Here is a 27,660-nt window from a genome sequence, read left to right as displayed (position 1 = left end):
TGATTTTTCAGTTAACTGATGATTAAATTCGTTGTTCGGATTGTTCAGCTACCGTTTATAATGATATATAATTTTTGATATTGAAAAACTTAAATATTTATAAAACAGGGTTTTTTTCCAGGATTTTGAGAACATGACCCATACCCATGGAATTGGGAATTTCAGCGGTGTTTTGTTAAAAGTTGGAAAAAATGCATGACTGAAATTTTACAGTGAAGAAGCTCTTATTTTCAAAGATTTAAGAATTTTTATTCAATATTTTTATTTTGTAACTTTCAATTGGGATTTTTTTTCCTGTGGATTGGGAAAATAATATACTATTTTCAATTGAGAATATGACCAGATAACAGCTAAAATAAGCCAAAAAAATCCCTGTAAAATGATAACATTCCTTTTTAAATATCATAGAATTGTTGAATCGTCTCACAGGAAAGGGCCTTAACATTTTTGGGCCAATATTTGCACTGGGGCCAATTCGGTTTTTGGCATAAACATCCTGATTGCCCTCCAATATTTAGGACGTTAGGCATACTGGCTTGTTACAGTTTATGATAAAACCAAGAAGTAAATCTTTCTCAAAGCAAAGCCATATTTATAGGACTACTATACACCTAGCGCCGAAAAACATTCATATCCGTAGCATACTAAGAACTAATAAGAAGTGATAAGAACTACTATCACATAATCAAGCTTCAAACACATTTGGAACCTACAAATTTGAATCTGTTTATGAAAGCCATTTTTATGAATTTGTCCAAGGACTTGTATAAAGAAATTGAATAGAACAGACCATTAAATACATTTAAAAGTTGTGTATATTAAAATAAATAAAGTTATATGGATTAAATTTATTATAGATTTTGTTTGTTATTTAGCAACAATTCTCTAAGACTTCGCGAAAACAGATGTCAAATTATTTTCATTAGTTTTCTGTTCGAGTTTATGTCGTTGATATTTAATATTATTCTCTGAATGAAAATAAACATTTATTTAATACCTGCTAAACTGAAGAACAGTAAACTTTTATTGAAAACTTATGAGAATGATCTTTCTTCTGCTCCTTTATCCACTTTATTTTCACAATATTTGAAAATTTACATGCGCACCGCTTTAAAAGTTTTCGAACGAAGCGGATACATGAATTAAACCATTAAACATCGGCTTTAAAAAAGAAGAGATTACATGGAATAGGTCTTTCAATTACATGTTGGTTTTAATAATTAATTTGTGTCATTGAATTTAGGTAACTTTTGTTTTATATTTATGTTTATATGATTTAAACGATTTGATACACAAACTATTCGAACCTTTTACGATTCGCCCCATCAATTTCCCAATTTGTTTTTCTTACTTTGGCAATAAGAACTACTTTGACTTTCCTTACAAAAATAAGGAAAAAAATTAATTTCTCCTTTTACTACTTTTCACAATATGTATGATGATAAAATATGATATAATTTCTTAGTTCCATGATAATTATTATAGACAAAGACTTATGTTTCGGTGTCTATTCTAGAAATTTAAAAATATGGGCGGAAATCCCACCCAGGCCCTGATTAAAAAGCAATAGGGGGGATATTTTAAAACAAGGGGTGCCAATACAAAGTGTAATCATGTAAAATTAAATGTTGTTTATATCAACATATCAATATCCAATATATTTATTGGACTAGCCAAGTCTGGTCTTTTTTCCAAAAAAATACACGGATTGACAGTTTCCAAACTAGCAGACGACAGGCTATTCTTAATATGAAATTAGGCAAAGCCTATAAACGGGGAAGTCGTTAAAAAAATCCTTTCATTCTTTCCGTTCTTTGACTTCCCCGTATTAGTACAATTGAGAGTAAAGATAACCGATTGCGTATCTTACTGTATAAAACCTATGTAAAATGGTCTGTCTTGTTGTAGCTTTAAAAGGTTTAACCGTAAATTTGTCAAACAATGTGTTGAAATATATACTTGGACGAAGCTAAGCTCTTAAGCTTTAATTGGTGTAATAAATTTAAAAACCGGACATTAAATCGCCCCAAACTGGCGGTTTAAAAACGGCTAAATTTGCATTGTTCAAGCATTAGAGATATCGATTTTACTTGAAGATAAGGGAAAGAACTTGTGTTTTTCACTCGATATACCTTGTTGTTTTAGCATTAGAGATATCAATTTTACTCGAAGATAAGGGAAACAAATTGTGTTTTTTCACTCAATATACCTCGTTTATTTACGTAGTTCATATAGAGACCGTCAATGGGTGTATTGGAAGGCAGTTTAAGATTGTTTTTTGTTTGTTTGTTGTTTTTTTTTTAAGAACCAGTTTGCGATCTTCATTTCTGTTGTTAAGTTAAAGATGACATTTTCTGAATGTTTTACAGAAAAGGAGATAGAGAACCATTTATGAAAACTTGAAAATGAACCTTGAACCATCTTTACACCAGGCTTTGAAAGGAGGTAAAAATAATTATCTTAATACATGAGTTTAATCCATATAATGAATCTAACTAAATTATTATTATTTCAACATTAACAGTGCTTTGCATGATACCTGCTTAACTTTGTTTCTAGTCTTACCTTACTGACTTATATTCTGATTATTTTCATTTCCTTGCATTTCAAGATATTTGTTCTTGAAAGTTTGTAAGGTGATAAGTTTAGGGAGTTAAAGAATTTATTACTAAGAAACTAATATAATGTCCAAATGAATTTTTTGAGCCTATGTTTGGGGATAGGTGTTGCCAACCAAATTATGATATCTGTTATTCTATGATATTGAGATTATTCACCGAGACAATTTTAATCCTGGACCCCACTCTTTGGGGAATAATGGGGACTTTGTATTTTGATTCCCCTCCCCCCACTGGTAAAGGTCCTGCCCTTCAGAGACAATCAGATTTAACTCTTCACTATATCCCTCCCAAACTGATTGAATTTGTCATACATGTACATTCATAGTCATTCGTACAGTACACCTTTGCCCTGGCATGTACAAAAGTTATCAGTTCTTTGCCAAAGTGAAGGCAACTTGGTACTGGTTAACTGCATGACATTATGCCCAGGAATGATGCTGTAGCTGAACTGACCTCTGTTGATTTCACCATGGCTTAATTACCACAATGATCCAGATGGTAAACTACCAACACCACCACAGTACAATAACAGATTTAATGTAACAGTACAATGATATATTTAATGTAAACAGTACAATGATAGATTTAATGTAAACAGTAAAATGATAAATTTTATGTAAACAGTACAGTGAAAGATTTAATGTAAACAGTACAATAATAAATTTAATGTAAACAGTACAATAATAAATTTCATGTAAACAGTACAATGATAGATTAAATGTGAACAGTACAGTGATAAATATATGTTAACAGTAAAATGATAAATTTAATGTAAACAGTACAGTACAGTGAAAGATTTAATGTGAACAGTACAATGATTAATTAACTGTAAACAGTACAATGATAAATTAAATGTAAACAGTACAATGATAGATTTAATGTAAACAGTACAATGATAGATTTAATGTAAACAGTACAATGATATATTTAATGTAAATAATAAGATGATCAAAATTTAATGTAAACACTAAACAGTACAGCACAATGATAGATTTAATGTAAAAAACAGTACAATGATACATTTAATGTATACAGTACAATTATAGATTAAATGTAAATAGTTCAATGATAGATTTAATGTGAACAGTACAATGATAAGTTTAATATAAACTGTGAGTACAATGACAAATTAAATGTAAACTGTTAGTACAGTACAATAATAGATTTAATGTAAACAGTACAATAATAAATTTAATGTAAACAGTTCAATGATAGATTTAATGTGAACAGTACAATGATAAATTTAATGTTAAAAGTACAATGATAAATTTAATGTATACAGTACGATAATAAATTTAATGTAAACAATACAATGATAAATTAAATGTAAACAGTTCAATGATAGATTTAATGTGAACAGTACAATGATAAAATTCAATGTAAACAGTACAATGATAAAATTCAATGTTAACAGTACAGTATAATGATAAATTGAATGTAAACAGTATAATGATAAATTAAATGTAAACTGTACAGTACAATAAAAAATTACGTTTAAACAGTACAAAAAAATATAAAATCTAATGTAAACTGTAATAAAAATCTAATGTAAACTGTTCAATGATAAATTCATTGTAAACAGTACAGTACAATTATATTTAATGTAAATAGTACAATGATAAATTTAATGTATACAGTACAATGATAGATTTAATGTTACCTGTACAATGAATGACAGATCTATATTATGACAGGCTGGTGAAAATGCCCTATCGGGCTTATGAGATAGAAAATCATATTTCTGGAAAAATAATAAGATAAGATATTTCTTTTAAACATTGTTTGTTTATTTGGCATAATATATAACAGAAACAGAAAGAAAATTATTTGGTTACTGTCACTTTTGTGAGAATTACTTTCTCTTTTTCATGTTTATGTGACACATAATTTTTGAAGTCCCAGAAGTGTGTCCAACAACTTCATTCTGCTCAAAATTATTGCGCCAGTACCTTTATTCTTTATGTTTTGATTTAATATTCTGTTTCTGGCATAAATACTTTGACATTTTTTTGACACTGAACAATATACTTTGAAGTTTTCTTTGAAAGCTGAATGAAATGCATGCTGACAGGTGTTGGCGCAATGAATTAGAGCATAAAGAAGTTATTTAACCTATTTTGTTTTATATTTTGTATATGTAACATATTTTTCAATTATTTAAAAAATTATGTGTTATTTAAACATGAAAAAAGGGAGATAATTCTCACAAAAGTGACAGTAACCAAATTTTTTTCTTTCTGTTTATGTAAATAAACAAACAAAGTTTAAAAGGAAAACTCTTTATTATATTTTGAGAAATATGATTTTTTATGTCATAAGCCAGATCGGCATTAAATTTCACCAGCCTGTTATAATGCAAAGGGTAAAATGATATCATAAAATGATGGATTTAATGTAAGTGGTGAAATGATAGATTTAATGTTAACAGTATAATGATAGATTTAATGTAAATTGTATAATGATAGATTTAATGTATACATGTATTGTGTAAAGATAGATTTAAAGTAAAGGATGGAATCATAGATTTATAATGTAAATTATAAAAATGATATATTTAATGTAATTAATACAATGGTGATTATGTACATACTCATAATAAAGCTTCTTTATCAAGAATGTGGAATAAAAAATAACTTTATAAATAATTTTTTTAATAGAATGTAAACTTTCATATTTTTGTTTTATTTTAACATTAACAGTTACACAAAAATTGAGAATGTTTTTCTAAAATATTGATGTGCTGGTACACATGAAATGATGAACTTAAATTTTACCAGCAGTCTTACAGCACAGTTTAAAATAATGTGTTTTGGATGAATAGAGAACAATAATCAGATGGCATGAATGAAACATTTGTGATTGTCTAGACATAAACACCAGATGGTACTGGGACTTTAATTGAGTTTTACAAATTTTCTTGGAAGTTTATGGAACAGCTGATGACATTTTGTTACATGTTACATTGTATTACTTTTTAATTGTTAATAGTATCAGAATTTGTTTAATCCTAACCTCAGTGCCTGTGGCAACTGGTATCAACAATGTAATCAGTGCAGTTACTGTATCGACTGATCTTGGTATGCACTATTCATACATGCAGTAAAATTTTAAAATTTTCAATAAAAATGATAATGGTTTTGTCTCGCTTGAACAATGCACAATTACATTTAAGATTATGATTTAGCATGGTAACAGTTTTAATTGTTTTATGCATGCATTATCAAAGTTCCAATCTTTCTCAGAAATTTATAACATGATATTCCAAGAAAATGAATATAAGTGCATATAAATCAATTAAAATAAGTTTTGAGTGGCTGCTAGAGAGTTCTGTTACTAAACAATTTTAACTGACTTTGTGAGTATTCAGTGATTTTTTGACTAGAATTTTTTTTTTAATATACCATGCTGATGAGAACATTCTAATGTTAGGTGCCTTATTAACCTAATGACCATATAAAAGGGAGTGTTGGCCTTATGGTTAAGTTGACTGCCTCTCAACCCTGGGACAGGGACTGTTCGGTCTAGCCCTGCTTGGGTCTGATGATAACCATGTTTGTTCATATGATACCAGTAGTATGTACCGGTTGGTTCCAGGAAGCGAACATAAATATAGAATATTGAATAAAAATTTATATAATCTTTGAAAATAAGAGCTCCTAGATTCACTGTTATAGTGATAAAAATGTTGAAGATGCCATCCAAGATAGTGATTGTTTGCATTCATGTAATCACTGCAAAATTTCAGTCATGTGCATTTTTTCCCAATGTCTAACAAAACATGGCTGAAATTCACAATATTCCATGGGTATGGGTCATGTTCCCAAAATCTTGAGAAAAAAAAACCTGTATCTCATCTATATGAGCCGTGTCACGACAAAACCAACATAATGGGTTTGCGACCAGCATGGATCCAGACCAGCCTGCGCGTCCGTGCAGTCTGATCAGGATCCATGCTGTTCGCTTACCAACTCTATTACAAGTAGAGAAACTGATAGGGAACTGCATGGATCCTGATCAGACTTCACGGATTTGCAGGCTGGTCTGGATCCATGCTGGTCGCAAACGCACTTATAATGTTGGTTTTGTCATGACACGGCTCATATAATGATGGTGAAGCACCAGAGCTGCATCAGTACTAAGGGTGTAGTACTTAAGTACCAGTACCAGTACTTGGCAAATTATGCATTACCATTACCAGTACCAGTACTAGATTTTAGCTTGGTACTGCAGTACCAGTACTTTTTTTGGTGAAGTAATTAAGTATCAGTACCATTACTTTTATATTATATTCATCAAAATTTGAATAAATACACAGTGTCAAACAAATAATTGCAAATACTATTCAGCAAAGAAATAAAATTATAATTTTTTTTTAAAGTTAACATAACATTTTTACAACTTTATACTTTTAACATATTTTTTACCAACACTATTTACAACATATATATTTATGTCATATCTTATTGTTTAGTAACCAGTCAACTGTAATACAATGCAATCATCTTTCATTTAAAACACAACAGTCTTTTGTTGCCTTTCACACCTTCACACCTCTGTTCAATTTATACAACAGTAAATAACAACTTTTTATGGTGCTAACAACATCACTTGAAGTAGGATTATATAGAATAGAAGCAATAAATTAGTGATTATTTTGCTCTTTTACCAGTAAATACAAAGTAATAAAATATTTTTATAAGGATATTTTAGGGTAAAGAGTTATTGAGTCTGTTTATCTCAATTTAATTTTTACTTAATGTGACATTATGCTCATATTTTCATAGTCAAGATGAGCTGAACTGACTTTATATTTCAAAAGATTGGCTGTTAAAAGGGTGTTTGACCAACGGTTTATATATGAAAATGTTTAGGATAAAATTTAAAATCTGCCTCAAATATAAAAAGACTGCCCGACTCTTTTTATCAACTGAACGTTACAGGTAAATTCTAATTGATCTTTATAGAAATTTCGTTTGGATCCGGGGATTATTTATTGTTTTTTGTGAAGTAAATTTTTAAATTAAAAGAAAATATGGCAATTTAAAAGCTTACTTTGACTGTCACCTGGTTACTCACTATATACCCTTGAATGGGCATTATGTCACTTTAAAAGTCTTTGGTGCTTTTATGTTAACATTTGAAGGAATATTGCAGCAAATTATCTATAGATTTGATAACTTACTTTTTCACAAAAGTAAAATAATGTAATTTACAGCTTTATTTTATGAGAAAAATTGATACTAATTTTATCAAAATCAGAAGTACTGCCTAGTAATGCAGTAGCAGTACCACTTTTTAAGACAGTAATGCAGTACCAGTACCAGTAGTAGCAAAATTTTGTAAGAGTAACTCAGTATCAGTACCAGTACTCGCAAAATCGCTGCAGTACGTACTGCAGTACCAGTACCAGTAATGCAGCTCTGACCACTACACGCCATAGAAGAGACTTCTTAGTATGCAATGCCTTATACAAGCTAATACCTGGTGTTCATGAGATGAAATGAATTACAAATAATCAGTAGGACATATATTTTATTCTATATTTGACCATTTTGCATCAAAACTGTTGTGACAGTACCAATAATCATGCCACAAGATGCTTTGTAATTTGATCATGTTGATAATAAATTGAATCTTTATGTATTTTACTATATTTATGTTTTATCTTTCCATAATAGAATGTTATGCTCAAGACCATAATGTATTATTTCATTGGTTTTAAACAGTGTGATATACATGTATGTTCTTATTTCATTGATTGATTAATATTTCACAGTTAAATTTAATATACAAATGTAACATTTTTTTAATGCAAAATCTGTGCTTTAAGATAACTCACCTTTAGAGAACATGTTTCATGTCTGGTGTTTCAATATTTAACAGTAATTTCTATAGAGCATCTGTTTCAAGAAAGTTTTTGTTTTTATTTTCCATTAAAGCATAGCATTACTTGAAAAAATTATTGAGGAAACATATGGCCTTTTCATCATTTTACATGTATACATTCAGGTATTGCACCTCTTCAAGAGCACCTGTTACAAGGTAGTATTGTTGATACGTCCAAGGATTATCTTATCAACAGACTGAGAGGTCTGTGTGACAATGCTGATTCTCCTCCAGAAACATTCCTAGACCATGAAATGGTCTTCCATATGAGTAAGTACAAATTTAAATCTTAGTATAGCCATAGCCCTTAATGTGCTGTAACTGACAGAAATCAGTCTTTGCCAGAAGTGACAGAAGTCAGCCTTTGCCGGAAGCACAGGAAATCAGTCTTTCGATATTGAAATGCCTTAAAGTTGAAATTGACTGCTCTAAACTCAATTTTACTAAATTTAGACGTAGATTCCAGATTTGTTTTGATTTTTAAGTGACACATTCTTCTCATGATACAATATAAGGACATTTAGACAATGTAAGGACACTTACACAATGTAAGGGAAATATAGGGACACTTATGCAATGTAAGGACATTAACACAATGTGAAGACACTTACACAGTGTGAGGACACTGATTTCAAAAAGGAACCATCTTGTTGACTTTCTGCACCAGTTTACTGAGACACATCTATATTCTATTCTGGGTTTTAAACAAGCTGTCATCTTGAATTGATTGTGATGATTTGAATATCGAATAGATGCACAAACAGTATCAACAAACAATATTCTCAAAGAATTAACTTTTTTACTTTTATAATTATTTGACAATGTAGATAACTTGATTTGTTTTTTTTTTCCTAGAGGGTAATCAGCAACAACAGCCTGTAACAGTACATCTCCGTCATTCTTTAATGGAAACTGAATGTTGGTAAGTTCCACTTTGATGTCTCCTGATATTGTAATAATTTAATCACCATAAACTTTAAATATATACACACACTAGTACCTGAAATAGAATTCCTGGAGGAAATTAGGAAAATTCGATTAAGTTGTTTGAAATAGGGTTAACTTTATTTGGTATGTTATAAAAAAAATTCTTGGGTAAAAACATTGTCCTGATATCATGGATACATGTCAGTTCTACTTTTGCCTTGATGATCTTTTTTTCCCATATATACATGTACATGTATTCGTACAAACCCCTTCTTTTTAAAGCCTTGTTTGTGACCAGAGGATCGGAGTTAGAGAATGATAAACACCTAGTTAAGATTAATTGATGATATTGAAATATAATTTGAGCCGCGTCACGACAAAACCAACATAGTGCGTTTGTGACCAGCATGGATCTTGACCAGCCTGCTCATCCCTGCAGTCTGATCAGGATCCATGCTGTTCACTTACAAACCTTATTACAAGTAGAAAAACTGATAGTGAACAGCATGGATCCTGATCAGACTGCGTGGATGGGCAGACTGGTCTGGATCCATGCTGGTCGCAAACACATAGCGTTGGTTTTGTCCTGACACGACTCAATTTTATGTTACAGGCATTTATGATATGCTGACAGTGGTTATTCTGACTTAATTAGGAAGAGGCTTTAGCCTCTTCATTTTGGGAAGAATTGTTGTTGAAATTGCATAATTGGGAGGTAGAAAAGCTGGTGTATGAAAAACTGCATGATTTTATAGAAAATTTCTATTTGGAGAGGCCTTTTATAGGCCTCTATCATACAAGGTGAAAAATCACTGGCTGGTATTACTATTATGAATAATGTTGATATAATATTTGTGTTATAGGCATTTACGGTATGTGGGTAATGCTGAGATGGGAGATAAAAGTCGTCATGCTTTGTGTCGGTCTTGTGTTGACATGGGAGTGTCGGAGTCCATAGTTAAATACCTCAATGAAATAGGCTTTAAGTAAGTACACTGTACCTTTCATATGTAGCTATCAATTTTTGTGTGCGTTGTTGTAGTAAAATACACTGTTCCAGTTCAAATGCACAGGAATATAATCACGAAGAAAGTCCTGCGTGATTAATAATGAAGCCTTTGAATGATACTCAACCGTGCATTTTAATAATACAATGCCAAATTATATCTATTTTCATTCTAAAATGCCATTAAAAAAAGAGTTATGTTGAACTACATTGAGCAGAGAAGAAGTCTGGTGTCATTTAGTTTATTAACATCACATCTAATGTCATATGACATATAAGCATTCTATTTTTAATGCGGTGCATATCATCACCTTAGTGCAGAAATGGGTTAACTGACATTAAGTTGTTTAAGGAGTTAACCAATAACTGCACTAAGTGATGATATATTTAGAAATAATATATCCCAAACAGTGGCTTTATTGCTTAATAAAATCACTGTTTGGAGTAGAATATAATAATGCGCATCCGCATGACAAACAGTGATGTTATCCAGCGATAAAATAACTGATTTGGATATATCATTTCGATTCTAACAGGACATCAAGAAATAAATGCTGCCATACCTGATATCCAGCTTAATAGCGCCTGATTAATTTCCGTACTTATTTTCAGCGTGTTGCATTTTTAATGGTTATGTCACATGTCTAATGGTTACGTCACATGTCTAAATATAGAATGTCAGCAGTGATTTTATTGCATAATAACACACACTTTCCCTCCTTCTATGTTCAATAGGGAAAAATGCTGGCCATTTTAGAATGTATACGTAATTATGCACTAAACTGCCTTGTGTGTTTCACAGTTGAAAAACATGAAGTATACTAGACTGTACATTTTATTCAAGTGACCCATAAATGATTTTAAGAGAACCTTAATGAGCATAATAGGTAACTTGTGTCGTTGTTATTTACAAATAAGGTATCTCTATACATGTGCTGTTACTAATTTAAAGCCAAATCTTTCAATTAATCTTTTTGAGACTTTTACCATAACAAAAAACAGGTTACAGGCTAAGTATAAAGTCACACACAAATAAGTTTAGGTTAAACTATATGAAAAAAATATTTATGCCCTTGAGTTTACAAATTTTGAGAAATTTAATGAAACCAATTTTTATTTCCTCTTTATTACCACACAAGCCAAGTTTTAAAGATAGGTCTTTTAGCAAGGTTGGAGCAAACTCTTGTTAGAGTATTAGTGTGATAATGAATATATTGTTTCAACTTACTAATTCTTACTTGCATATTTCCTCTTTATGAATCAGTGTGGTGTACTAATAAAGGTGTTATTTCATTCCAGAATGGACTTTGAGTTTGTAGCTAAAGGATACTTCTTCCATAAAGGCAGAATGAAAGTGACTGTGTCCAAGTTATTTAAGGTAAACTCATTTCATTTCATACAAATGATATGTAGGACATTATCTGAGTATTTATCAGCATTATAACATGGTGTATGCACAAGGGTTTTGCTTTGATTTGAGTTCGGATCATACCGAAAACTAGTATACTAGAAAAAAAAATAACATCTGAAACTACATGTATATTACTTCCTATATTTAAAGAACAGTATTGTGTTGTTTTCTTAATTTTCTTCAGAGAAGAATAAATTATCAATTTGTTCTTAAATAATAATTATGCTTGCATATACATAAACAGAGAAGAGAGCACAAATAAAGATATAAAATCACACGTACCTGCTCCATTGTTGCCAAGTTTTCTTAAAAGTATGACTCGAGGCTCCGTATAAAGATAGCTCTTTATATAAATATAAAAAATAGCTCCTTAGTAATTTCATTATGAACACATGATTGTCACATGACATCCTACTCCCAGGTGAAAAGCTAAACAAAACAAGTTTTCTTTTATACAAATGATATATATTCTGTGGAATTACAGAAACAGACTTATACTTTTGTTCAAGAATGTCTTTTTCATGCACCAGTCCTATTTTTGTGCATTAACATTTCAGAAGCCCTCAGACTTTATATTTGTCCTTGTACATCTGCTAATGTTGATGCACTTAAAATTAATTAATATTAAAATGATTTTATGTACTCAAATCAAGCTAAAACGACATTTTTCTAAAATCTCAGCATGAATTTCTGTATAAATTCTATATATTTTGGGTTTAAAGCATAAAAATATCTATATATCATATGTTGAACAAAATTTAGAAGCGGACAAAATCGCAGAGTAGTTTAAAAACAAGTTATGTTGCCTGAACAAACCGTGGAAGTTACAATAACATATTGTGAATATTACATGATTAAAACAAGTCTAATCAATTCATTTGACATGTTCATTAACATTTCCAGAGTTCACTGTGACAACTTTTGTAAACTTTTAAGGCTCTTGAACCTGACCCACGCAGGTCAGGTTAAGAAACCGACATTTTATTCTTTATAAGAAGAAAAGTTTTGCTCCTGTGACTGCCTAGTGTATTTATTTTGAGGACATTTTAAGAATAATGAATGAAAAATTTAAAAAGAAGAAATGAAAATTTTGCCTGTGTCTCCCTTTAAACAGTTTTAGCCCTCTGTTGTCACATACTATTCCACTCCATAACAGCTTGCTGTCATTTTTCAAATCCATTAAATATAATTCTCTGATATTCTCTATATTTGTTTGTTTTGTTTAGATGAACCAACCAGGGGATGTTAATAACTTGGAGCCTATTACACTGTCGTGTCTCGTTGAACTGAGTGTTGTGGCTCCGACAGGACAAGAGCAGATCGGTGAAGATATGAAAAACTTTGCAGAACAGTTGAAGCCGTATCCTTTATAACATTTAAATATATCTTGGATTTAAAGTGAAATTATGCTAATTTTTGCATTGTCAATATGACGAGAATGATTAGGATAAAATATAAATCTGCTTAAAATATAAAAAGACTGTCAAACTCTGTTCATAATTTCAACATTACAGGTGAATTCCAATGGGTATTTGCAGAGTTTTCCTTAGGCCACAGGATTTATTTATCGTTTGCACGAAATGAATTATAAGGGTTATGGCAAAATGTAAATTTTTTTTGACTTTTGCGTGTTCACTCAACATTTACCCTTGGATGGGCATAATGTCACTTTTATAGTTTTAGTGTTAACATTTAATGAATTCACTAACAACCCATTTAAGGACGTTTTCGGGAGTTTTCACATAGACTTATAGGCAAAATTAAAACTGTTCTATAGAATTTCTTTGAACTTGGCATGTTGATAGAATATGATAACAGAAACATTTTAAGCTAACAATAAATTGTGGTCACCGTTCTCGTTTTTGAGTTATCTGCACTTGAATCAGAATTTTCTACTTATTTGAGGTCAATTAATGGGCAGATAACTTATAAAGACATAAATGAATTCTTGTGTTTACTTCTGGAAAATGTTTTTTATGCCCCCACCATATAATGGCAGGAGCATATAGTGTTATTATGCCCCCGCCATATAATGGCAGGGGCATATAATGTTACCCTGTTCCGTCATTCCGTCCTTCCGTCATCATCAGTTTCCGTTCATTATCTTAATAACCGTTGCACATATTGAACTCAAATTTGACATATGAATATGTCATGAAAAAATACAGGTCAAGTTCGAAATTGGTCATGGTTCGATGATTTTTGGCAGAGTTATGCCCCTTTTACTTTGAAAATAATATGAAATTTTCAGTTTCCGTTCATTATCTCCCCAACGGTACCACACATTCAACACAAACTTACCATATGGATATGTCATGAGAAAATACAGGTCAAGGTCAAATTTGGTCATGGTTTTTTTGATGATTTTTCTGATGGCAGAGTTATGCCCCTTTTACTTTGAAAATAATATGAAATTTTCAGTTTCCGTTTATTATCTCCCCAACAGTATTACACATTCAACTCAAATTTGACATATGGATACGTCAAAGGAATGCGCAGGTCAAGTTCAAATTTGGTCATGGTTCGATGATTTTTGGCAGAGTTATGCCCCTTTCACTTTAAAAATAATATGAAATTTTCAGTTTCCGTTTATTACCTCCCCAACAGTATTACACATTCAACTCAAATTTGACATATGGATATGTTTTTGGAATGCCCAGGCCAAGTTCGAATTTGGTCATGGTTCAATGATTTTTGGCAGAGTAATGCCCCTTTCACTTTGAAAATGATATGAAATTTAAAGTTTCTGTTCATTATCAACCCAACAGTATTACATATTCAACTCAAAATTGACATATGGATATGTCAAAGGAAGCGCAGATCAAGTTGGAATTTGGTCATGGTTCGATGATTTTTTGGCAGAGTAATGTCCCTTTTACTTTGAAAATAATATAGATACATCTTAGGAATAAGCAGTTTAAGTTTGAATTTGGTCGTGGTTCAATGATTTTGGACAAACTTACCGGTATCTTTCCTGAATGTTAGAAAAATTTTGAACTTTCAGTTTCAGCACTCATACTTTTGTGGAAATGTAAATAGCCATTATTTTGGCTACAAATATGCAATATGCTATTTTCAAAAGGTTAAGACTGAATAATTTCAGTGCCTTGAACATTGTATAAAAATGGTTTGTGTTAACATTGAAAAGTTTTAAGTGCTTTGAACCTAGAATGAAAAAAATAATTTGTGCAAACAAATTTGGAACTAAATATTATAACATTTGGCTGCATGCGGGGGCATCCGTGGCATGATGACACATTTCTAGTCTTTTTATTGTTGAATACAAAACATAATTACATGCAATTCGTAATATTGTTTCTGTTAATTTTTGTCAATGAAAATAAAGGTAAAAATAGGCGAATTTTTAAGAAAAAATGCACAGGTTAAGAGAAGAAGTGGGGAAAAAACTATCCACTCTAAGTTTGTTGTTGAAATTTTGCATATTGAATAGAAGAAGGTAGGCTTCATGAAAATAAGAAAAAGAAAATGTATTGGGTCACTTCATTGTAAATAATCTGCCCTTGAATTTAACAAAAAAGTCCAATTCAAGGGCAGATATCTCGAAAATGAGAACAGTGACCTCAATTTTTTATATGTTTCTGTTATCATATTCTTATAACATGCCAAGTTTAAAGAAATTCTATTGAACAGTTTTAATTTTGCCTATATGTCTATATGAAAACTCCGGAAAACGTCTTTAAGAAAACTTATGCCTCCAGATCTACCAGACAAAATGTTATGGTCACAGTACTACCCATAACTCCATGTCAGACACACGTTATTACTGCTTGTCTGAGTTTTGGTAAAAGATACCTGTCCTATGCTGTTAATAAAGACTAAAATGTAATTGATGTTTGAATATATAGATTGTCCAGGTCTTTTATGTTTTCGATTCCTTAACAAGGAATGACAAGTTACTGATCAGATTTTCATGGTAATATACATTGTGTATGTTCTTTAAAATGTTTGTTTGTAATGAATTGACTGACACTGTGTAGGTCACATAGCGACTTCAAAGCTGTACAAACTGTGGAAGATATCAGTGAATTATTTTAAGCAGCTTGAGTGAGCATTCAAGTTGGAACTATAGATCTGTAAACTTGCCAGATATCTTCCTTTCAAGAAGGAATGTAACCCCCTTTGTGAAATTCAAACCGTCAGAGACTTATATGAATTAATTAATTTAAGCGACAAAGGTTAATAATAAATATTACTATTGAACCACAGGTGCTTGTCCAGTCTTGGGGACTAAAAAATGAGGCATTTCAAACGATATTATATTTTTAATATCATACAAATACACCACTGAATACAGATAACAGAGAAAAGGCAAAGTTGTACTTCGATTTAATTGTCTTGAGCAAGTTGCTTGGTTACTATAGAATGTCTGGTTTGATCCCTTTTTAGCTCAACTTTTCATTCTTCGAAAAAAAAAGTTATTATTATAGTCATGGAGGCATTCCCGTACCTGTTGCCATTGCCTGGCATGTTGCCGTTACCATCTGCAAACCTTAACTTTGATCATAACTTTTTCATTTCATGATATATTGTATTCATATTTGGCCACAACAACTCTTGTTTTATGTTGTAACAAAGTGATTCCTTAATAATAACCTAGTCTTGTACAGCTGGAAAAGGTGGACCATAGAAAGTTACAGACAGGTACTTGATGGGATGTTACAGTGTTGCTATGGAAACATATGTTGATGTTAGGATGAGAAGAAATTTACTGTGCTAGGATGCTATGTCATGGATTATAACAGTGTCACTATAGGAACACATAATGATGGTAGAAGTGATAGAAGTGTAACAGTGTTATACATGTATTATGAAAATATTTTAAATAACAATATTTTAACAGAATGGAATGCAACATCAGTTCCATGGAAACATGTTTGGAATGGAATGAAATGATAATGGAAAAAAAAACTATGCATCTTTGTTGCTTTGAAGTTGTAATAATGCAAATATGAGTATGTAAGTGTACAGTTGTTATAGGCTGGTCTCTGTTAGTACTGTGGTACTTAATTTGTTGCTTGACTTTATATGAGTATATGGAGAACTTTCTACTCACCCTGAGTATGTGTCAAGATTTCTTTATTTGTTTAAGTATCTACATCAAATTCAAATATATGTTCCTTATCATCAGCCACATTATATGTCACACGGTTCTTATTTCTGGCACCAATCTTTTCTTGAACATAGAATTTTTCTTATTATCTTGTCACTGTAGTTCTTGACCTCAGGTTTCAAATATTTTTTCATTACAGTATAGAAATTGTCCTCAGGTTTCAAATATTTTTTCATTACAGTATAGAAATTTCTATTTCATTTTAATTGACATGGTCACATGCTTGTTATGTGATGTAAAAATGTTAAACATTTAAGTGCTTTTTTGATACTTGATCATATTTTAGCTGTGTTGTCACTTTTGCCAAGTGGCATAAGGGAACATTCAACAGTATTGCCAATATTTTTTTAGCTTACAATATTTGTTAAGTATAAAGTTAAACTGTAATATAATTTGATGTCAATGAAACCTGTTCTTGGTGGATTATGAGATCTTTCTTCTATTGTCATGTACATGGTTAACATATGTAATAGTATGGAAAGAAGAATTGTGTAAGTGAACAATGTTACATGTATCTTTAATATATTGTGAATAAATGTTCAAAAAACACCAATCATGTTTACAATTTAAAAGCCAGGTATTTATATCTGTACGTGATGTTTTCAGTTAAGAACATACCCATTTTTCATAAGTATGAAATCTTTTTAACCCTTTTCCTGCTGGCTGTGACAAAGTTTTCCCATGCAACTGGTGCAGACCAAGATCAGCATGCACATCTGTACTGTCTGATCATGGCCTGCACTATTCCCTATTCAGACTGTGCTGTAAACTCTGCTTTTAACGGCCCTGGGGAACTGCCGGATTTATTGGAATATTTTTATATCCTGATATTATTATATCTGAGAGGCAATCAATTGGAAAACAATACTAAGGACCGCGGCAACAGCATTGTCATGAGCAGTTTATTGTTATGTGATATCGTTAATTAAAGGTGGAGTTTACTGTATTTATTTTGAATTTTTTTCTAAAAATGATGAATGGTTTTGAAAAAGCTTCGAAATCACTGGTTTGATCCTCGGATGAGACGAGATTCCTCTGTGGCCATTGATTTATACATCAAGATTGTCATGTGTCTCTCAGTGCTGATTCTTATATCATGTAGGATTAGTATTTGGTCATTTGAATAGGAGCAACCACCGAGATATTACTAAAAGTGTGTTGAGAATGATGTAAAAACCAAACAAAACATTCAGAAAGATATTTAAATGTAAAGGTGACTAAGATGAAATGGGAAACAACTCTTGACATATGACTGCTAGTAATATTCATGACTTTTCTCCCTTTCCTTAAAATAATAGAATAGTCAAATTGTATTGAAATTATGATCATCAAAATTAATCCCAATTAACCCAATACCTTAATATTTCTGCATTGTAAATATGGAGAGAAAAAAATTTTTTAACATGCATTTACCTGTACCTATTGTGGAAAAGTCATTTGCATCTAGAATTCATAGGCAAGTTGTATTCCACATTTTTAAAACGAACAAAAATCAGTATTTTCATTTTTGTGGTTATGTCTTGTTTAAAATAGCAGATACTAGCGCATAAAATTGTTGCCCCCATAACTTACCCTTCTTAGGTCTACAGTTACCCTTCTTAGGTCTTCAATTTAAACAATCAAAATTTGATACAGAAATTTACCAAAAAGACTGATAATACATTAAGGCATTTTACATATGTCTTATTCATCAAGGTCCCTAACTTATTGTTTTTTTATTTACTTTGACTTTATAATGAGCCGCGTCACGACAAAACCAACATAATGGGTTTGCGACCAGCATGGATCCAGACCAGCCTGCGCATCCACGCAGTCTGATCAGGATCCATGCTGTTCGCTATCAGTTTTGCTACTTTTAATAGGGTTGGTAAGCGAACAGCATGGATCCTTATCAGACTGCTCGGATGCGCAGGCTGGTCTGGATCCATGATGGTCGCAAACGCATTGTGTTGGTTTTGTCGTGACTTGGCTCATATGTATTTTATGATTTTCTGCTAAACTTTGTAATCATATTATGCAGAACTAATTAAATCCTTCTAACATGAAAATTATTTTCTTTTGCTGAGGACAGTTTTGAAAATTTACCGGGTTCCAGGTTACGTCTATCAGTGACAGAAGCGCTTTATGATTAAAATACTGACCTCTACTTTGTAGACAATCATCAAGACTTACAAACGCTTACAGACCCTTAACAAGTAGAGAAACTGACAGCAAACAGCATGGATCCTGATCAGACTGTGCGGAACCAGTAAGGAGAGACAAATACCATTAGAAACATTGTCAGAGATTAAATGTCATGGAGAAAAATTATACCATGCCCTAAGACCGAACCAGAAACTCCTGTGTTACAAACCAAGACGGACCAATTGATAATTTTATTGACCTCTTCAATGTATATCATCAATTAAATAAAGCAACAAATGAAACATAAATTTTTAAGAAACATTTATTTTTCTACAGTTTAAAAGATACAAATCACTAATAACTTCTATTTAAACTATCCATATTATAACAGACAACATTCAAAATACTAACAAACAATATATAATCTAGTAGGCCTTAACTAACACTTCACAACTGAGCTTCTTTGTTTTAGAATTTTAAAAAAAGGACACAAGAAACAAGATAACAAGAAGTAATAGTGTATCAAAAAATATATTTCTTTGAGTGCCATTTTTTCCTCTTAACTTTTCAAGAGGTTTTTGTTGTTTATAGTTTTTTACTTGAACTTCCACAAAAGCTTTATGGTGTACACATAAATAAAAAATAAAATTTAATAGTAAAATGCAGGGTATTTTTCTATACAAATTTTTTTATATATAAAAATTCAGCCAAATAAATAAAGCATTGTCAGGCAATAATAAACTGTTAGAGATGTAAGTTACTGAGATTAGTTAGTAAATTGGGAGTTGTTATGAACAATAAGTACTTTGGGTATTAGTTTGCTTTTTTATACTAAATATATTGGTTATTTGATCTACAAATTCTGACATCAAAAAAAAATTGTTTAATCAGAAAGGAATATGAAAAAGATGGTCAAATCTAAATGTAAGCATTTCCAAATGTATAAAACTTTATCATAATAACTAACAACAAGTGAGACAGATTACATTTAAAGTGGCATTATGCTCATCAATGAGTAAATGCAACTGTCCAGGTAAAATTCAAAATTACATTTCATTTTGTCATCTTTGTTTTCAGTTTTATATTGCAATCAGTAACATAAATAATCAATAACCCACATGAACCAGTTGTCTAAAAATATCCCTCTGAATGTATTGATATCTTTCAATTTTTTTTATAAAAATGAGTGCGGCAGTCTTTTTATAATATCATTTTATGCAGTTTTGATATTTTATCCTAAATGCAAGTCATTTTCAATTATTGGTCAATTAAAATTTTTCCATATTTATAATCAGTCTTTAAAAATATGTAAGAATTTTGGCTTAACTCGACAGTGGAAAAATGGGCATAATGTTACTTTATTAAAAATTTATTTAACCATAATATTTGGGGAAGAAATAGGTATTTTTGTCATTGAGAACAAAGAAATAAAAGAATCACTGCCTTAATATCCTGAAGCTACTTTGCATCACTGAAATCGAAGCTTATATGATAAATTTTTTTATTTTGTTTAGTGACCATAGTTAAGACTAAAATTAGCACAGTATTTCTCTAGATGAAGAAAAACTGGCATAATATTCATATTGTGTTTCTAATTTGTTTCTGCTGTCAAACTTGTGAAAATATTGATAATCAAGTGAAAAATAAATATAAAATAATCTACTAGAAAATGCACCAACACTAACAAAAAAGGCACATTATACTAAACAAAACACACAAAATAACCCCATACCAGTCTAACATAATATCAATATCTAGCTAAAATATACATAGAAATTAATACTTTTAAAGCTCCATTGTTTGTTCACAAGAAAAAATATCACCCAACAGACAACAATGAACTAAAAAGACTTATAAAAAAATACAAGAAAATGCAAAAATCAGATCTACTCATTCCATGAGTAAATGAGAGTTCCTTCTTTTTTGAACCACTAAAGCTCAAATTTCAAAACTTTCAAAGCTCAAATCAGATACTTGATTGGTAAGAAAACCAGCACAAAATGTTCACGGACTTATATAAATCCTGTGACAGATCTCAGAATAAAAGTTATATAACCTTAAGAACCCGCCCCCTCCTCAAAAAAGCCTTTCCATTGTAATTTATTGTTATTTTACAAAAATACAGCTTCTCAATCATAAGGACTAACATTCTATGTTAAACACTGGCCTAAGAATATTTTAACTTTTAAATTTTTCAATAAAAATACATAAATTATCATGCAAAAATGATCAAGAGATAATATAAAAAAAAGAGTAACAGATTCTGATATATAAACACACATAAACAAAAATATCAGAGACTACAATGACTGCTCCCCTGGCAGGGCTTTGACTCAACTTTAATAATTGTCACTAGAAACAAATTTAATTAAAGCTCTCTTTGTCCTCGTCTATCGTTGAAAAGCTCAAATTGATTCTTTATTGTGTTATTTAGGGCCCATACACAAACAGAATACATGACCAAATTATGAGTCAAGTGGCTCCTTGTCTTTGATGCCATCCAGTGGCAAACCCCGCCAAAGGAAACATGTTCCAGCATAATACTTAAATATCAAATATTACAGTATTGTTCAATAAACAAGTAAACTGTGTGGAAAAGTTGATAAAAATATATTCCAAGGCTTAGTGAAAGAAAATGAATAAGGGTGTTATCAGAAACGGCAATACCGTATGATAAAAGGACAAACTACCGTAATGACTTTACTTAAACAAGATATGTTTGTAAAACATGTATGCCCCCTATCAGCAGCCAATTAGTCATGTGATAAGGTTATTATGCATGACTTCTGACCCAGTGATCAAACAATTAATAAGGGTTATCAAGTATCTACTGGTCATGACCTTAACCTTTGACCCCATTGACCCAAAACTCAATAGGGGTCATCTACTGGTCACGACCAATCATCATACAAAGTTTGAAGTTCCTAGGCCTAAGCGTTTTTAGTTAATTGATCGGAACCCCTTTTTACCTACAAGGTCAATGTGACCTTGACCTTTGACCCCTTGACCCCAAAATCAATAGGTCATCTGCTGGTCATGACCAATCACCATACCAAGTTTGAAGTTCCTAGGCCTAAGGGTTCTTAAGGTTTTGATTGGAAAGCATTTTTACCTACAAGGTCAATGTGACCTTGCCCTTTGACCCCTTAACCCCAATATCAATAGGGGTCATCTGCTGGTCATGACCAATAACCATACCAAGTTTGAAGTTCCTAGGCCTAAGGGTTCTTTAGTTATTGATCGGAAACCGTTTTTACCTAAGAGGTCAATGTGACCTTGACCTTTGACCCCTTGACCCCAAAATCAATAGGTCATCTACTGATCATGACCAATCACCATATCAAGTTTGAAGTCCCTAGGCCTAAGGGTTCTTTCGTTATTGATCGGAAACCGTTTTTACCTACAAGGTCAATGTGACCTTGACCTTTGACCCCTTAACCCCAAAATCAATAGGGGTCATCTGCTGGTCATAACCAATCACCATACCAAGTTTGAAGTTCCTAGGCCTAAGGGTTCTTTTCTTATTGATCAGAAACCGTTTTTACCCAAGAGGTCAATGTGACCTTGACCTTTGACCCCTTGACCCCAAAATCAATAGGGTTCATCTACTGATCATGACCAATCACCATACCAAGTTTAAAGTTCCTAGGCCTTAAAGTTCTTTAGTTATTGATCGGAAACCGTTTTTGCTTACAAGGTCAATGTGACCTTGACCTTTGACCCCTTGACCCCAAAATCAATAGGGGTCATCTACTGATCATGACCAATCACCATACCAAGTTTGAAGTTCCTAGGCCTTAAGGTTCTTTAGTTATTGATCGGAAACCGTTTTTGCTTACAAGGTCAATGTGACCTTGACCTTTGACCCCTTGACCCCAAAATCAATAGGGGTCATCTACTGGTCATGACCAATCACCATACCAAGTTTGAAGTTCCTAGGCCTAAGGGTTCTTTAGTTATCACTCGGAAACCATTTGGTCTACGGACCGACGGACCGACGGACCGACAGACCGACGGACCGACAAGTGCAAAGCAATATACCCCCTTTTCTTCGAAATGGGGGCATAAAAAAAATAATCAAAAGAGCGTAATAATTCAAACAAAGGGGCCCCAAGTGGGCGATCAAAAAATCAAAAAGAATTTCTGTCATTTCCGCCCTTCTATAAAGGGCCCAAATATATTCAAATTTGTGATGTCTTTTGTTATGAACATGCATGATTTACAGTAAGATTGTATAGTATATGAACATGCTTGAAGTGAAACTGTACATTGTATGGCACTCATTCAGTTGAACAAAATATTTGACCAATCACGTTCAGCTTTTGAATTTCTGTACATACATTATATTTCTTTTTTTAAAACATAAGATTAATAAACTCAGTTTTGCTCTTAGTACCAATGTATTCAAAATGCAAGTTGCTGTTGTTCATTTACTTCCCTTTTTTCTTCTTCTTTTTTAAATTCTTTTTTTGAAAATAAGGACATACTCAAGAAACTGAAAAACACTGGAAATGTTGCACAAGTGTGTTGCCAAAACAAAAAGATAGAAGCAGTGTGAAATAAAATATTACCCTACAAAACTTCTACTTTTTTCATTAAATAAATATCAGGGAAACATTAATTAACTAGAATTAGCATATTAATATTATTTTCTAATGAACAAAACATGTTAATAATCAGTAATCAACAGTCATAAATATATTACATCAACAGTTATAAATATGTTAACAGTAAAGAACACAGAGAGATCAATTCATCAGTCTTACCCTAATCATTTCTAAAATCAAATAATGTTATTTTCCTTTATGTATCTAAGTTGACCATCCGGCAGAAGCTATGGGCAAAGATCTGAGTATCGCTCAACACTTGAAAGTTGTTCAAAAAAAAAAAATATAAGTTCCTACACCAACATTGTGTTGATCTTACACGATATCATTATTTCGACATTATTTCTTGAGTATACACAATCTTTGACTACCTGTGTAACTTTTTCATCTTTTAGTTACAATTTTTACATGTATTGTTACAAACTGGAACATACTATACCAGGACAAGCAAAAACTGACTGGATAAGTGGTCTTATTCTCCAACTGACAGCTGTTAATTGATTAGCAAGTTGTTTAAAACATATAATTGCTTTCATAAATTTTTATAACACTATGATTAGACAATATAGACGAAAAAAAAAAAATATGCTCAGTTTCCACAGCCAAAAGAGATAAACCTTTAAAAACGATCAGCATGACAAGGTGGCAGCATGTTTGTCTGCTTCCACAAAATGTTATTTTGGCGCTAATCTCCAGTTGTTTATCCCATTATATCATATCCCAGTTGCAATGAAAAGTTTTAACAGGTATCAAGGTATGTAAATACAGTGGATTCATGTCATGCTCTTTGACTAAGACAAAATATAAACTTTACATTTCTAAGTTACATTTGTTCTATAAAAATCTTAAAAATCAAAGAATGTTGTGATGTAAAAATTTAATAAAAGAAAGAAATCAAGCCACCTGTGAAACATTTTCTTGACACTTTAAACCTAGACTTTTTTTCAATTGAGTCTGTAGTCATTTGTTTGTCTTTAAAAAGCTCTTTATGCTTCAGATTTGCTATCATTTTTTATTTCTCAAAAACTTTTATTTAGACATTGTTTACATATACATATTTAAAATTTAAAACAGATCAAAATGCAAAAACAGTATGTACATTTCAAAACAGCATTATATTTCAATACACTTATGTGTCTTCATTCATATTTGTAATTCAATATTTTATTTTATATTCTTTTGTTAAAAAGGCTGAGTCTTAAAAAACAAATTTGGCATGGAAACACAAGAAACGAATAAAATTTGTGTCCGCAAAAAATAATTTCCCGGCAAGATTTTTTGTCACTCATTCAGAAGCAGTAAACAAACAATATTTTACTTTAGGCTACAGTGCAATCTCGATCTATATACTATGTAATCATACAATACTTTACTTAGATGACTAGATCATATACCATTTTGAATTTCAATTCTCTTGAAGCAGCATGCCTCCGGATGCATGCTAATTTTCATGAAATTTTAGAAAATATATTTAAAAGTAAACTACTGTGAAGTGAACAAAGAAAGTAATTTACACATTGCAAACGGCACTTTCAATCCACGTACATTACCACAAGAGGTGACCAAAATTAAATATACATAAATACCTCTTACTATGTTAGTAACGCAGTAGAATTATAATAATTGATACTTCAAAATCAGTCATTAATTGCACATAATATGTAAATAATTACATATTGAATCTTTTTCCTATTCCTAAGATCTTAGTATATTTTTCTTTTGACTGAATTTCTTGAAATATTTCAGCTCATCTGGAGGTGTGCAGCTTTAAAATGAACACCAGCTGTGGGTTATAAATTTTATGACATGTCAAATATCCAGATCTCTATTAATGTAAAAATAAGTACTACTTTGTTCTATTTATACTTAATATCAAAATTGACATAAAATTTTTAGAATATATAATATTAAAGAGATAGCTTTTGTTTCTGCGACAAAAATGCAGAATTATTCAGTTTTTAATGGTAAAAGATGATCAAATTCATAATTAAAGTTTAAACAACAAACTATTACGACATCACAGCTTATACAATATATATATATAAACAAATATATATATATATAAATATATAATGTCAGCAAACACTGATTACACCAAATGCCCAGTATATCATACTAGAATACACAAAACTATGTTACAGAATGCTAGATAAAAGTTAAAAACATTATTTGACAATGTAAGTATATGAGGTAAAAGAAATTCAACAGACAAGGGCATTAATGATATACATACAACCTTCATAGAGTTCTCTCCCTTCCTAAACATAACACAAACCCTTCCCATTTAAAAAAATCAGATAATTATTTTTCACTTCTCTAAATATATATCTTATCTCACACTGACTCACTGGTATTAAATCATGTGTTAACAAGGAAGCAAACAAAACATTAATGTTCCTTTAAAACCATAACTTCTCAAATATTTCTCTTCCTTCTCTGTGTAACCTTCCTTTGAGATAACATTCCAACTGATAAATTAAGGTGACAATTATGTGCTTCAGCTAAACAAAGTAAATAACTCATATCACATAAAGAAGGGAATAACTACAAATAAATAGTCACCTAAGTGCAATAACTGGTTAAACTCCAATTAAATTTTGAGGGTCTTAACTAGCTACTGCCCTAAGGGGACGAAATGTATCCTTAAAAACCTTAATTTTGTTACTGAAAGATGGTAAAACAAATTGACACAGTTAATAAGAGTCATAACAAATTTCCACAGTTAATATAAGAGTCAAATAGGAAAAAAGTGTGTAAAATGTCAGCGATAACTGGGTGATCTAATATTTCTCCTCTCTGTCAACTTGACGACACAGGCACAAAGCAAACACTATTCCGAAAATCTGAAATCAACAAATACAGGTTATAAACATACTTTCCTCCTTTTTACTGTTTAAAAGTGTTTTGTTTTTTTGTCTTTTTGTTCTTGTTGCTTTTTTGGTGATGTTTTTAGTTACATCCACATTTTTTAAAGGCCATATACATGTAGTGCTTTTTAATGCTTTACTGGTGGCGGTTCCAAGAACTCTGACGCCTCTATGTGCATTATTTCAAACACTTCAGTAAAACCACTGACTCTCAGTATGCTAGCTTACTTACATGACATAATCCAAAGTCTCTGGCAAGATACCAACCCACAGTGGTAAAGGGTAAGTGATTTGAAGACAACAACCTTAACCACTCACTTAAAGACGCCCCACCATGGACACCATACAACAAGTAAAACACAGCTATTTTTTAATTGTATGAAGATTTTTTGCGAGCATTTTTTAGCTGAATTTCAACCACAGGTTCACATGACGTTCATTGCTATAGATAAATATTGACCCTTACTTATCATATTAAGTTTTTGATAAGTCTACTAATGGTATCACCTCTGTATTTTATTTTCTTTGTATTTTATTAGGAAATAAAGTTAATCACTTGATACTATATCAGAAAAATATCAGGTGTTAGGCTGAGATTGTTAACAGGGATATTCAGACACTTATTAAATTGTGTGACAGATTTGCCCAGATTTGATTTTTGGAACAGTCTATTCAGAGTTTCAGGGATTTCTATATCAAAATAGAAATTCAAATTGAGCTATCAACAGAATAGAGCCTGGTCTGCAACACAGATGTACCCAATGGCCTGGCTCTAAACTGGTGGCACAGGCTAATAACTTTCGGTTTCAGCAGCAGAAGGGCTTACATACCTTCATTTTCTTCCAATTTTTATGAATTAGATTATGACTCTTATACCTATTTTATTTCATTTGAAGAATGTGGATAAGTGTTATAATGGATTTACTCATAACCCGCTTAATTTCTAAGATGAACTTGTCCAGTTTACACTTTTAGAACTGTCCATTATCAATTTTGGGAATATCAAGATGAAAATAAAGAAGTCAGCCAAAAGTATAGAGCACGGTCAGACTACACAGAGTGCAGGCTGGTTGGGCTCAA

General features: G+C 31.4%; 2 protein-coding genes across 4 annotated transcripts in view; one reads left to right on the top strand and one right to left on the bottom strand.

The window, feature by feature from the left end:
* Positions 1-1,086: 1,086 nt before the first annotated feature.
* On the top strand, positions 1,087-17,485 carry LOC132731706 (mediator of RNA polymerase II transcription subunit 18-like). Of its 2 annotated transcripts, none has more exons than XM_060717926.1 (8): positions 1,087-1,243; positions 2,370-2,445; positions 8,631-8,777; positions 9,363-9,429; positions 10,298-10,420; positions 11,740-11,818; positions 13,078-13,211; positions 16,470-17,485. In XM_060717926.1, exons 2-8 carry the CDS (start codon positions 2,406-2,408, stop codon positions 16,519-16,521), a joined length of 642 nt encoding a protein of 213 aa, XP_060573909.1. In that variant the 5' UTR covers positions 1,087-1,243; positions 2,370-2,405; the 3' UTR covers positions 16,522-17,485. The 2 variants fall into 2 exon arrangements, with proteins under 2 accessions (XP_060573909.1, XP_060573910.1); XM_060717927.1 differs by having other exon boundaries at positions 1,116-1,206.
* Positions 17,486-19,410: 1,925 nt separating this feature from the next.
* Positions 19,411-27,660, bottom strand: part of LOC132731699 (CD82 antigen-like) — a 31,064-nt gene continuing 22,814 nt past the window's right edge. For both annotated transcript variants that reach the window (XM_060717918.1, XM_060717919.1), the window contains exon 9: positions 19,411-26,556. In XM_060717918.1, the coding sequence (XP_060573901.1) occupies positions 26,494-26,556 (63 nt within the window). In that variant the 3' untranslated portion in view covers positions 19,411-26,493. The remainder of the gene's footprint in view (positions 26,557-27,660) is intronic.

The sequence above is a fragment of the Ruditapes philippinarum genome, unplaced genomic scaffold (genome assembly GCF_026571515.1).
Source record: "Ruditapes philippinarum isolate M1 unplaced genomic scaffold, ASM2657151v2 ctg3118_1_1_1_1, whole genome shotgun sequence".
NCBI classification, from domain to species: domain Eukaryota; kingdom Metazoa; phylum Mollusca; class Bivalvia; order Venerida; family Veneridae; genus Ruditapes; species Ruditapes philippinarum.
Note: the sequence above shows the minus strand (reverse complement) of the source record. Positions and strands in the feature narration are given on the sequence as shown.